This window comes from Belonocnema kinseyi, chromosome 3 (genome assembly GCF_010883055.1).
Source record: "Belonocnema kinseyi isolate 2016_QV_RU_SX_M_011 chromosome 3, B_treatae_v1, whole genome shotgun sequence".
NCBI lineage: Eukaryota > Metazoa > Arthropoda > Insecta > Hymenoptera > Cynipidae > Belonocnema > Belonocnema kinseyi.
Window position 1 is genome coordinate 139,104,830 of NC_046659.1, and position 14,146 is coordinate 139,118,975.

The 14,146-nt window shown below is 29.6% G+C and overlaps 1 protein-coding gene across 3 annotated transcripts in view; it reads right to left on the reverse strand.

Annotated features, from left to right (window-relative positions):
- Window positions 1-14,146, reverse strand: part of LOC117169621 — a 36,637-nt gene that overhangs the window by 5,473 nt on the left and 17,018 nt on the right. For 2 of the 3 annotated variants that reach the window (XM_033356076.1, XM_033356075.1), the window contains exon 2: window positions 6,422-6,665. In XM_033356076.1, the coding sequence (XP_033211967.1) occupies window positions 6,422-6,494 (73 nt within the window). In that variant the 5' untranslated portion in view covers window positions 6,495-6,665. Of the gene's footprint in view, window positions 1-6,122; window positions 6,331-6,421; window positions 6,666-14,146 lie in introns of those variants that run through there. The other variant, XR_004466690.1, reaches the window with a different exon arrangement.

Here is a 14,146-nt window from a genome sequence, read left to right on the forward strand (position 1 = left end):
GTGAACAAAGTAGTTCAACCATATCCTTAAAAAAAACGATTGAATACTGAAGCAAAGAAAAATAATTTTTAAACAAAAAGTTGCATTTTCATAAAAAGCAATTAAATTTTCACAAAAACAGATTAATTCTTTTTTAAATCGAAAAGATGAATTTTCAAAGAAAAAATAGTTGAGTTTTTAGTTGAAAAAGATTTCAGTTGACTTTTCGCGATAAAATATGAATTTTTAAATAAGAAATACGTTTCTACGAACAAAAATTCATTGTCAATCCAAGAAGAAGAATTTTGAACCAAAAAGGATGACTTTTTCAGAAAATGGTTAAATTTTCTACCAAAATTGTTGCAGTTTTATCTAAAAAAGATTAAGTTTCTTTTAAAACAGATGAATTTTTATTAAAAAATAAAAGTAAAAAAATATTTGAATTTTAATCCGACAAGGATTCTATTTGATTTTTTTAAATCAACAAATGAATTTAAAAAAAATGAAATTTTCTACGAAATAGTTCATTTTAACTGAAGCAGCCAGATTTCTAGGTCAGTTACACCAGCCCCCCCCCCCTCTTAATTTTTGAGTTTTCTATAGCCCACTGAATTTCGCCCCAAATGCGCTCAAATGCACCACCAGTAAAAAAATTTGCGCTAGGTAATTACCAAAGATATTAAATTTGGACGGGGGGGGGGGCAGTGTAACGCAGGTGTTAAATCCTTAACAGTGATGTGCAATATAAAGTTGAGGACATGGATTCGTTCTACTTCAAATGCGCTCATATGCGCAATAATTATTTTTTGGAAATTTCGAAAATTGCCCATGATATGGAGGTAACAAAATTTTACGAAGTGATGACCAACCAAATTAAAAGTTTGCGATCCGCATTGATGAAGGGAGATTCCTATAGGGTTTCAAATGCGCTCATATGCGCCATCAAATTTTTCTGAAAATCTTCAAAATCGTCTAAGATATAGAGGTAACAAAATGCTACAAAGTGATGAACAACCAAATTAAAAGTTTGCAATCGGCATTGATGAAAGGAGTTTTCTATGGGGATTCAAATGCGCTTATATGCGCCATAAAGAAAAAATTTTGCGCTGCATTGATAACCGAGATATCAAAAATCAAAATGGAGGGGGGGAGATGGCGTCATTTTTCTAAATTAATTGCCTTTTTTCAAGTTCATCATACCTATCTTTTATAACTTCAAATGCGCTCAAATGCGCATTTATATATAATTTAATTAATAATTTTTTATTTTTAAAAATTAATTTTAAACTATTTCAGTACATGTGAAGGGATTTTCTTAAATTTAAAAGAAAACTGTAGAAGATTTTACAGCAAAATGTTTCAATTTGGTAAGATTGTAATAAATAGATCAAAATCAAGTAAATTCAAGATGTATTAGAAAGAATCGAAGAGATTCAAATTGAATTTTAAACACACAATTTTTTAAATTATATGTTGGTGTAAAAATCCACTTTCAAAATTGAGTAAGTTCAAGAGATATTCAGAAATCTTAAACGGATTCTAAAGTAATTAAAACATGTAAAGATTTTCAAAGAATTTTGTAAAGTTTCACGAAAAATAAAAAAAGAATCTTTTAGGCTTCTACGAATAATAAAAATTATTTTAAAACATTTTAAAACATTACAGAAAAATAAAAAAATTTTCAAAGAATCTGAAAAATTTTTAAGAAATTAATTTTGTTATTTTGCAGAATTTAAAAAAAAATCAGGAAAAATTGGAATAATTCTTAAAGATAAGATAACTAGAACGTCTGACAAGATTAGAAAAAAAGAATTAGTACAAATAAAATAAAATTACAAATTTGAATTACAGATAACATTTGTTCAATTATTTCTAGAAATATGGAAACATTAAAAATTTTAGTATTTAAATACACTGAACATTCAAGATTTTTATATTAAATTTTGACAAAATATAATAGATATGTATGTAAAATGAAAAAATAATAATATAATTCGATAAATGAAGGACTTTCAGATAATGAAAGATAATGAAAGAAACTCCTTGGTAAAAAAATTAATAATTGTTTTAGAATGAATTCTAAGAGAAAATTGAAGTAAGAATACAAAACATTTTATATTAGATTCTTAAATGTTTGAAAAGTACGTAAAATATTTTGAACCATTATTTTGTAATTTTTTCATATCAAACGATTCGAAAATAATTAAAACATGTAAATACTTTTAAAGGAATATTTAACATAATTTTTTATTTCAAACAATTAATGTAAAAAGATTATTTTTCAAACATTTCAAAATATTGCAAAATATTTCAAATATACTCAAAGCATCTGCAAAACTTTAATGGCATTTTTTTTAATTTTGCAGAATTAAAAAAAACGGGAAAAATTTGAAGAATTTTAAAAGATTAGAGATTAGATGGTCTGACAAGATAAGAAAAACATCATTGTTTTTCTAATAATCGTTTAATAATTTTTAAAAAATAATTTTTAAAATTTTAAACAATTTTTATTTTAAAAGATTTACTTTAAAAAAATGCAAGTAGATTTTTAAACACATGAAACGATTTCCTGAAATTTATAAGAAGAGTGTAAAAGATTTTAAAGCAAAATTGTGATTATAGCCTGAAATATAATGAAAAGGGATGTATCAAAAAAGAAGCCTGAGGACTACATTTTTCTTAAAATTTTAAAAAAGCATTCAAAAAGTAAGAAACTTGACTCATATAATCTTCTAAATTTTTCACAGGAATTTCAAGAAAAATAATTATATCTCCTTAAAATCTTTCGGAATTCCCTTATAGCTTCTAAAGTTTATTTTTATGAAATCTTTAAAAATATACAAGTCTAAAAAAAATATGTTTAAAATTAGATTCGAATCTCTTCCATTATTCTAAATATTTCTTGAATTTACTGGATTATTTAAGTTTTTTTAAATTTTAATCTTATCAAATTGAAATGTTTTCCTTTAAAATACTCTAAACTCTTCTTTTAAATTTTAGGAAATCGTTTGATGTGTTTCAAAATCTTTTCGAATTCTTGTTTAAAATACATTTTTCTAAATAAAAATTATTTAAAATTGTCATACGATCAAAAATTTCAAAATTTTTGAATGAAATTTCTGAGTGAATTTCTGGTGAAACTTCTTTTCTTTTGGTATAAAATGGTTGACAGTTCATCTCTTCTTTTTGGAAATTAAATTATTTTGGTAAACAATTTTTGGTTGTAAATTTATTTTTCAAACTGATAATGTAACCGTTATCCGCTGAAAAAGTATCTATTTTGATAAACAAAATTTTTGTTATTTTTGAACTGATTTTGAAAGTTTTAAATTTCTGTTTTAGGTAAAAAGTTATTATTTCGAAAATTAAATTATTTGTGTGCAAATTTAATTTTTACTTGGAACTTTAAATATTTTGTTGAAACTTTGATATTTTGGGGCTGATAATCATTTTTCAACTGAAAATTTATCTATTCAATTTTTCGTTGAAACATTATAATTTTAGTTGAAAATTAATTTCTTTCGTTGAAAATTCCACTTTTTTATCTGATAATTTGACTAGTCCATTTTTTATCGAAAACTTATTGTTTTAGTTTAAAATTCTTTTCCATAGATGAAAATCAAACAATTTTGTTGACACTTTTTTTTCTTGAAAAGTGTACTTTTTAGTTATAAATTTATCTTCTTAGTTGGAGAATTATTCTGCTTTAAAAATTCATTTATTTTAGACAAAAATTAATTTCTCTTGTTGAAAATTCGCATTTATGTGGGTTTAAAAATTAATTTTTGAAACTTCAGATTTCAGTATAAACTATAATGTTTAAATTGAAAAATGTATTTTTTAAAGTAATTTCTTAGGTTGGGAATTGAACTATTGCATTGAAAATTTATTTTTTGTTTGTTAAAAATCAATTGTTTACTAAAAATATGACTAAAAATATGCCTAATGGTTCTTAGGTAACTCGGGATTTCGAAACTTGAATAGAGTTGAGGAGCAGCTAGATCATCATTCGTGAAGTCGGGAGAGCTCGGGTTCCTGCTGGTGCATTTTCGGCTTTACACGAGGCTGGGCTTCACAGCATTTAACAGAGCCGACTCACCGACACGCTACGTTTGAATGTGTCGCTCCGTGATGAGAGAGTGGTGGGGACTGAAAAATCCCACGTTCTGGAGACACTGCCACGCACAGCTGGTCGAATTAAATCGTAAAATACAAGATTGATAAGAAAAAAATAACAAAAAAAGATTACAAATAATTTACAAACTTTTGTTATGAGAATACATTATAAATAAACAAATTAACATATTTGAAAAAAGACGCACGTTGCAATAACTTTATATTTAACAAAAATTTTCATCGAAATTGTTGCGACCAATTTTCTCAGAACTACTTTACGCTGGGATGCATATTTTTGATTTAGATAGTAAAAATAACATTTAAAATAAAGAAACTAAATTTATGGAAAAACGACACAAGTTGCAATAAAGTGTTTTATAACAATTTTTTTTTATAGAATGCGCATTTTTTCATATAAAAATATGAATAGAAACACGTATATTTTAATACCAATGCAGATTATGAATTGTAATAATATATATTCATTGAAATAACACATTTCCAGGGTAGCTAAGAATAAAATTTAATGCAAACTAAAAAACAAATATATTTTTTAACAATAGTGTCGAAGGTTATTTGAGTGGTGTTAATTAAAATTTAAACTAGGAGTCAAAGTATCGACAAATACAATTTGTTGATTATCTTTGGTTGAAAGAGCTTCGATCGAAACTTTAAGCGCGATGAAGGCGCGCGAATATTGGCTCTCGCGCCTTGCGCTCCATCGATAAATGTAATTTGGTGATTCTGCATTCCCTTTTTTTAAAGCTCTTTCGGCTTTAAAGAACACATTCTCATCACGTTTCTCGTGCTTCGCTCTCGATTTTGTCCAAAATGATAACTTTTCTACACTATTTTGATAAATCTTATATCAACCGTGTATTACATTTATTTATGTAACTCGACCCGAGATACCTTATTAAGATGTTGTAAAATAATTTTAAATTTGTTTAATGTTTATTTTCTTTCTTTAATGTTTATTTTAGTTTCCCAATGGAGTGAAGATGGAGTAGGATCTTTTTTTTCAAGAAATAATTTTAATTAAAAAATATTATTTTCCATCTAGTCTTATTAAGACGTTAAGCATTTTCTGTTATTGAAAATTTTTAATTTGATCGATATTGTGTGGATTTTCTGCCTTCTTGGTTTGGAAGGTTGATCTACTGTCAGTAGGTACAATCTCTGATGATATAGCAGATAAATTAAAAAATTTTAAAAAAAAATTTTTTGTTCAATTTTTAAATAATTACTTGTACTATTAGCACCTAGCTAAAAATTAGCGTTATGTTCTTGAATTAAGAGTTCTTATTCTGATCCCTCTAATAGCTTAATTGGAAAAGAACCTGACCGGAAATCAGAAGTTTTGTGGTTCGATTCCCAATGGAGTGAAGGTGGGGTAGGATCTTTTTTTCAAGAAATAATTTTAATTGTAAAATAATATACAAATTGTATTTATCATGTTCACTTTAATATTTTATTCTTATTTTGCGTTAAATTTTATTCTTTGCTACGCTAAAACATGTAACCTTTCACGAAATTTACAGCATTACGACACAGAATATGCATTCATATTGAAACATACGTGCATATTTAAATTTTTTGTTTTTATAATTCTTAAATTTTTGTGTTTTTAATCTTGTTTTTCACGATTGAAGAAAAATCTACTCGTCCTGTATCGAAGTTATTTATAACAAATTTGTAGATCGCTTTGGGTGGACATCTTTTGTCACTTATCTTATTCCATACCTTGTGTAATATTCTAAAAAATCTCATTCAGACGCAAACCATAGTTAAACCGGGTTTTTCGGATGTAGGGGGGGGGGGTCTCGAAACTTGGAGATTCAAAGAAATCCGCGAGTCAGTTTTCGTAAAACGAATACCTTCTCATTGTGAGAATGGAAAAATTGCTTATCATATATCAATATTTATTCCTTTCGTAAATGCATGTCATGATTTTTTCAACACAGCGATATGTACTTTATTAAAATTAAAGAAGATATGAGGTAATGAATTGAAAGGAAAATAATAAATAAGCAATCCAACACTAATTTATTTTGTTAAATTTTTACAATGAACATCGAATTTCATCAATGTGGCCCTCCAACAATATTCTATAATTTACAAATAATCATGTAGAGTGAAAATTTTAGAAGCGACGGTCTTGTGAGCAGCTTTACTTTAAAAACCACTGTTTGATATGTCAATACAGAGTTTTTGGAACTGGAGGGGGCGTTGCTACTGTGGTCAGTTAAAATGGATGGACACTATTTTATTATATTTTGAAAATATTCTGTTTAATTTATAATCTCATCAATTGGTGTTACCTCACCTAACATCCTCCGTTTTGACACCAGCATATTTGTTGAGAGCAGAAACCACTTGATGCGCCTGAATTTATGCATGTGCTACGACAGGAGTTATTGTTCCATACGAGACACGAACCAGTATATACCCTTGACTTACATTCGCCCATGACGGTCTCGATGTCGAAAGCCAAAATAATGAATGCCAGAACTGAGATCAAAAGTATTTTCCTCATTTTCAGATAGCCTTATAATAGCACTGATTTTTATCTGGAAAACAATGTTGATAATATTATTTAATAAGGTCTTTTTGAGAAAAAATATTAAGGACATGATCTTCGCTGACTACTAGACTACAAGCCCATAGTAAAAAATGAGGCGGTCAAATAACCCAGCAAGACTTATGTTTGTACGGCTTTCTTTCTAGTGATAGACCCTTTCAAAAAAAATGACAAAAAACCTAGTGCCGTAGAAAAATAGTGGTACAGGACGTTAAGGGCATTTTTTAATTATCCCACAATTTTTGAAACAATACTTTTAATTTATTACTGTACGTCATTTGTGTAATTCGCTTTGTATATTTTTGCAGTTTCGTTATTCAGTAACGCCGTACGTATTTGCAAGCACAGGGGTGAGAAACTAAAGGTTGTAACTCTCACTGCTAGTTAGTGTAGGGGTTGGTCATTTGAAGCAAAACAAAATTAAGTGATTTTGAAAGTATTTTAATTAGATGATATTTTTCGACATGCCGCACATTTTTTATGGAACATATGGGTCTTTAGGGTAAATAACTTTCTGTCCGAAAAAACTGATCTTCGGGTGAAATTGTTTTGTACATCATTGAGATAGTTTGTCTATACTTTAAACAATAATTAATAAATAGTAAATACCGCACACCTTCGAAAGTCAACATTTATATGAGAGTATTTTAAATGAAAAAAAAAATAATAATAAAAGCTTAATTTTATATAATTTGCTATGCAAAACTATCCACCTTAAAAATAATGCAATTAATGAGAAATACTAATGCAAACAATGTTTTTTGGATTCAAATACTTTTATATTTTAAAATTCAATTTAGCACTAGTTTAGGAAACGCTGCTCTAGGTGAAAGTCAGACTGAAGAAGGATGCAAAACAGTAATTTATTAATTAATTAACACTGTTCGACTAAACCTCTAACCGCAAATTCAATTGCCTCACATTTTTAAATAAATACTAGCATTAAATAATCCCCTTACGAAAAAGCGTTGAAATACAAGTTTTCTGAATGGCATTATCCCTAATTTAGTGTTTCAAGCTTTAGTGTTTCTAGGGATTATTGTACGATATACTAAGGAAATTGAAATGGAATTTGGGTTAGATAAATGCGCCAAGGTTTATTTGAAGCGAGGAAACCTTAATAACATCCCTGAAGATTCTGAGCTCGTGGATAGAAGCGCTATACGACACCTTCGCTCTGGAGAGACTTATACATATCTGGGCGTGCCACAGATTCGCATTCAGGAGGTGACATCTATAAAGGATACTCTCCGAAGCAGATACAAAAGTCTCATCTGGCAAATTTGGTCATCCGAACTTTCGGCAAGGAACAAAGTATCTGCAACGAACATGCTTGCCGTCCCGGTATTACTCTATTCATTTGGAGTAGTTCCATGGACGAAGAACGAGCTCAGATATCTTAATATCGGGACAAGAAAGGCTTTGCACATGAACAAAAGCATGCATTTCAAGTCTTCTGTTCCGCGACTGTACATCGCACGCCGTCAAGGTGGTCGCGAAATATTGAGTCTTGAATGTCTTCACAACAGAATTATTCTGGGTACAGCACATAGAGTCGCAAATGGAAGAGACTCTCTTCTTAAAATGGTCAGAAATCACGAAGAAGTAGGCAAAGTAGCGTTTCTGTACAAAGCAGCGGAGGAGGCTGCTGAAACACTCGGACTTAACTTCAGTATCAAGGGTTAGAAAAATGCATCAAATTTTATCTATCTCGAGTAGTCACTCCTGAAAGCCCGTATTAAGAAAGTACAAGAGAAAAACTTTCGTGAACAGCTCCTCGATAAGAGAATGCAGAGTATCTTCCACAGAAATGTGGAGGATCAGTCAATGTCGTGTGATCTAACGTTTGCTTTCCTGAAATAGCCAGGATTGAAGTCTGGTACGGAGGGTTTCATTTTGGCAGGCCAATACGGTGTCATTTCCACATTAACATACCGTCGCCACATTTTGAGCGAAGACATTCCCGATGATAGCTGCAGGGCGTGCCATGCACACCCCGAGCATTTAGTTCACATACTATATAGTTGTCCAACTCACGCGGGAACGACCTGCATTCAAAGGCACAATGCGGCTCTGAGAGTGCTTTATTACCATCTCTGTCACTCCTACGGCATTCACCTTAATATCGCTCCTCTAAATGCTCCTAGGGAAATCGAGTCAATTATCGAGAATGGGAAGTGCCGCAAATACTGGAATTTTATATTCTCGACAATTGTTTTTGTTGCACACTCGAGGCCAGACATGGTTCATCTTGACTTCGAGAAGCGAATCATGTTCGTTATCGAATTTTCGGCACCAGCTGACAAAAACATCATAGCGAAGGAGGATGAAAAGAAAGAGAGGTATAGAAACCTTATAAGGGAGTTGCAACGATTGTACCTGGAATATTCAGTTGAAATAATCGTCCTTATCATCAGCGCTCTTGGAGGTGCCAAGCTTTCACTCGTTAATAGCCTGAAAAGCATCCCTGCGTGTCAGCAATATGCTAAAACACTTGCGGGAAAAATGCAGTAGGCGGTACTCCTTGGATCACTCCGTGTTCTCAGAGTACACGAAACTTTGCCGGATCGTCGTATTGATAACGTTGGAAATTGTAACTACCTATGTCACGGTCATGAGATGTGGTTGTGGCTGAAATTTTACCACGATTTCGCTGGGAACGGTAACAATTTTTCAGATTAGCACCCGCTCCCGGTGAAATCCTGTGGTTGTCCTTATGACATATGTGTGTGTGTGTGTGTTTGTGTATATGCCTATTGAGTTCTAAGCCTTTTAGTGTCACCTAAAGTTAATATGTTATGACAATACTTGTATAAAAGTACTGCAATCATGAGAATATTCATTCTTTTCCAAATCGTTAAGTATTGTGTTTGAAAATTTAAACAATAAAAACATAAATATATTAAAATAGAATAAAAAAACAGCTAAAAGCAGACAGATAAAAACCAAAGATTTTAAATGGGTGCAAATAATGATTTTTGAAATAAATTAATTAGTATATTAAGTTTTCTAATTTATCTACCCCATTCTAACCCTTTTCTCGAGTGGGTGAAGTGTGCGTTAAAAATTAAATTTATTACAATTGAGTAGCTCTCCTGAAAACAATCATTAAGTTGAAAGAGAAGGTAAAATGAGATAACATGGCTTGAAGTTAAAATGAAGGTTAAATCAATAAGATCAAGTTTGTCAGTTTGCGTCGTTGAAAGTGAAAGAAGTCGAAACTACGGTTTTCAATATTTTCACCTTGCATTGAATAACGCTTACGCTTGAAGAAGTTAAAACTGACGACAAAACTCCGATCTACTTCATAAGAGCGATAAATTTCTGTATTTCATTATCTAGTTTAGCAGGATGGAATATCTTCGCGCTGTTGCACTGGAGACCCGTGTTCGATTCCCACCAGCTTTATGTTTTAATCACATTTTTCTGTTTCATCTTGTAATATAATATTGCAAAATGCATATAATAATGTGTGAATTATAATCATGATTACTGTATAATTTAATTTAAATAAATATAATAGTTCGAAACAGTTTAAAATCCCATAATAAGTCCGCATTTACGTCGTATGCTTGTATAAAGGATACGTGTTTTCTAACCTGCAACGCAATGCGACGCAGATTAGGTTTTTTTTTCAAGGTTAATCTGACTACACCATTTTTTACCAAGTCGCTTACTAAACCAGTACGCCGGTCTCTCTCGGCGTCATTATGTCCTTTGCACACATTTCAATCTTCTGAAGATATTAATGCAATAAATTTAGAATTTTCTTTTACCGAAATTAGTAAGTGGCTATAATTATATCGTTCGCGATATAATTATAAAAAATGTTTTTATTGTTTTGAATAAAAAATTTTTTTATTAGAATAGTTACAGTAGTTTGCGAATATCCCTCTTTCAGATTGTTTAATTTTATAAAATAATATATTAATTGCTCAAAAAATCTTTTTATTGAGTTAGATCTATTAGGTCGTAACAATACCCTTATTTTAAAACCTTAAAATCTTGGCATGAAGCGATTCCCTTCATCAAAAACCTAAAAATGTTTTTCGGTTTCACGTATCTGTGACTCTTTTACAGGTAATTCAAAATTTTTGATTTTTTTCGAATTAAGAAAAATTTTTTATTTGTTTATGTTGAGGAGGCTGAGGACCGCCCCCGTATAAAACACCTGAAAATGTTGTGAGGTTCTTCAAACCTCTCAAAATCTACATAGTTTTGATTTTTCCATGATAAGTTTTGAAAGCAATCAAAAATTGAATTTTTTAAATGTTAAAAATTTGTTTTTGTGTTTAGTTTGGAGTCAGTCAGGACCTTTTTGTCCCTTTATAAAATCCTAAAATTTTTATCAGTTTTCGCGTGTCTTTCACCATTTTCAACATCCTTCAAAATCTTCAGTTTTGGTTTGTATTTAAACAATCTTTTTATTCGGTCAGTTCGCTTTGTCCTAAGGCAAACCCCGTATTTAAAAACCTTAAAATGGTTTAAAACACGTTTCTCTGACCGTGTTCAAGATAATTAAAAATGTTAATTTTTATAATGTTGAAGTTTCTGCTACTGATTTAGGTTGGGGTGGTCAGGGACCATCCCCTTTTAGTTAAACCTAACGATATTGTCAGTTTTCGCGTATACCTCACCGATTTCAAGATGACGCAAAATGTTTATTTTGTTTTAAATTATGAAAACACTTGCTTCCCTTTTACCTATGTTCTGAGAAATTAACAATGAATTTGCAACTAACTAATTCATTATAGTAATTAAGATAGAAATGTTTACGCTTTTGAGATTAGGAATTTAGGGAAACTGGGACCAATAGTGTTAAGGGACTTCGCATAAAGTTAACCGAAGTGCATGTACTTATTCAATCGGGCGCTTAAGCGCGCATGCTCTGAAAACATTTTGCGAGAAATTCAAATCCAGCGCCAAGTATATGTCTGACCAATAACGAATCGGGTCTTCACATTTCTGCATTACATTTTTTGAGATGTTTCGAGATATTTCGATATTCGATATGTGTGATCTTCTTAGAATTGGAAAAATCAGAGTTCTAATATACATAATTTATTACCCATTCCAATTTTTTTTTTAATTAATTATTTCAATATTTTCATCATATTTCTTCCAACATACTGATGTTTCTATAATAGTTCAGCGTACAGAGAGTACGCGTTAAATTCAACCTGCGCGGTCACTCTAACAAAATGGCGGAATTAAGCGTTTGCGTGACTTGAACGAAACGGGCCCTCAAGTGGCTAAACCATGTATTTATTAGACCACGATTTGACGCGCCACGTGCCTTCCCTGACTGCAACTCCACCAATAAGGAATCGGATCTTCACATTGTTGCGTTACATTTTTCGAGATATTTCGAGATATTTCGATATTCGACATGAATGATCTTTTTAGAATAGGATTTCATCTTCATTCACCTTCATTGATGAAAGTGGAAGAAGTTGAAAGTGACGACGAAATTTTCACTCGGGATTCATTAACGCCGGAACAGGTTTTAAGAAATTTGTTTGTATGCCTAAATTTTATAGACGTATATAATTCAAAATAAAATTTAAAAATGTGTTACATTTTGTAATCTTGTGATATAATAAAGAGAATATTGAACATTTTAAAAAACACGGAAGAGATTAAAATTTTTTACTATTAAGCATGCAAGTAAATAATGCAAATAAAATTTAGTATTTACTATTACGCATGCAAATTTAATCTGAAAGACATGCAGAGAAGATTGCGTATTTGAATCTTGTGCATTGTTTTTCAAAATATCAGAATATTTTTCTTTAAACTCTATAACTTTAGGCCTAACTGAGAAAGTCATTATTTTCTCTTTGATTCTAATATTGCTCATCGCCTTCTTTCAAAATCACCGAAAAATTGTAAAAAGGTTCAAAATTAACAGAATGATAGCGGTTTTTCTGAAAAAGTTTCTGAAAAAGTTTGTAGCCAAGGCAATGCTTTTTTGTTACAATAGAATTTTCTACTTTTTCTTGGAAACAATGAAACATAAAAAAACATCTTAAGGTAAAAATTTGAACGCCTGAAAAAGTTCTGTGAAAAACGCTTCTTGTTCTTTTGCGATATTTTTCATAGTTTACAAAAAAATTGTTATTTGTACGTTATTCTCAAAAAAACGGACGTTGGTTACAGTTTAAAATTTAAAAACCTTTAAAATCTCATATTAAATTACTGTAATCAATTGAAAATTCTTCGGAAACTTTTAAAATATTCTCACATATTTCGAAACCTTCAAAATCTTTTGAAAAATCTTGACATCTTTTAGAGATTTTTAAGGTAATTTAGAGTTTTTTTAAACAAACCTGCTATAATTATTAAAATTCTTTGAAATTCCTTTAATTTATAAAAATGAATAGAACATTTATTGAATTCTTTTTAAGCATCCTAAAATATTTAAAATCCTTTGAAATATTTTAAAATCTCTTAAAAATTCCTTGAAAATTCAAAAATACCATAAAATATTTGTAATCTTTTACAATCTTATACTATATTATTGAAATAAATTTAAAATTCCTTTTAATCTATTAAAATATCCTAAAGTATATTAAATCTTTTAAAATCTCAGATAAAATCACCGCAATCAATCGAAAATTCCTTGGAAAATTTTTAAATACTCTCAAATATTAAATTTCTTGATATCTTTTAAAACATCGTCAAATATTTAAGATCTGTTCAAATCTCTTGAAATTGTTTAACCCTCTTGAAAATTCCTTGAAATTTTGAAAATTTCCTGAAATATTTCAAATCCTTCAAAATATCCTATTAAATTACTGTAATCAATTAAAAGTCCTTGGAATCTTTAAAATTTTTTAAATCCTTCAAAATCTTCTGAAATGCCTAGGATTTTTTTTTATGATTTCTAAATTACTTGAGAATTTTAAAAAAGAAGCCTTCCAAAAATTTGTTAATTCTTTGAAATTGCTTTAAATTATTGGAATTAATTGAAAATTCTTTGACATCTTATAAAAAAGAGAAAAGTTTGAAAACGTTCGATATTGAAATGTTTATAGATTAGAGTTTTGACAATGGAATCAATTAAAATTCAAATCTTTCATAATTTTCAACTAATCATCAACCAAAAACAAACTAAATTTTCAACAAATCAATTCCACTTTTAACTAGAAAAGTTAAGAAACAAATTGTTAAAATTATTTGAAATTGCTTTGAATTTGTCTTTAAATTTAGAATTGTAAACTTGGAAGTTTATTTATAAAAACTGAATAATCATAAATAAATTAAATGCGTTCAAAATTGAAATGTATATTTTTCAATTGGACGATCTCTAAATGAAATTATTTCAGACTGTTTAGAAAACAGAAAAATTTAAAAACATTAAAAATTTAACTGTTTGTAGATTAGTGAAACTATTCAATTAAAGTCTTAATAAAAATCACTCGATTTAAAGTTAAACTATTTCTGAAACGATTTTTGTATATAATTATA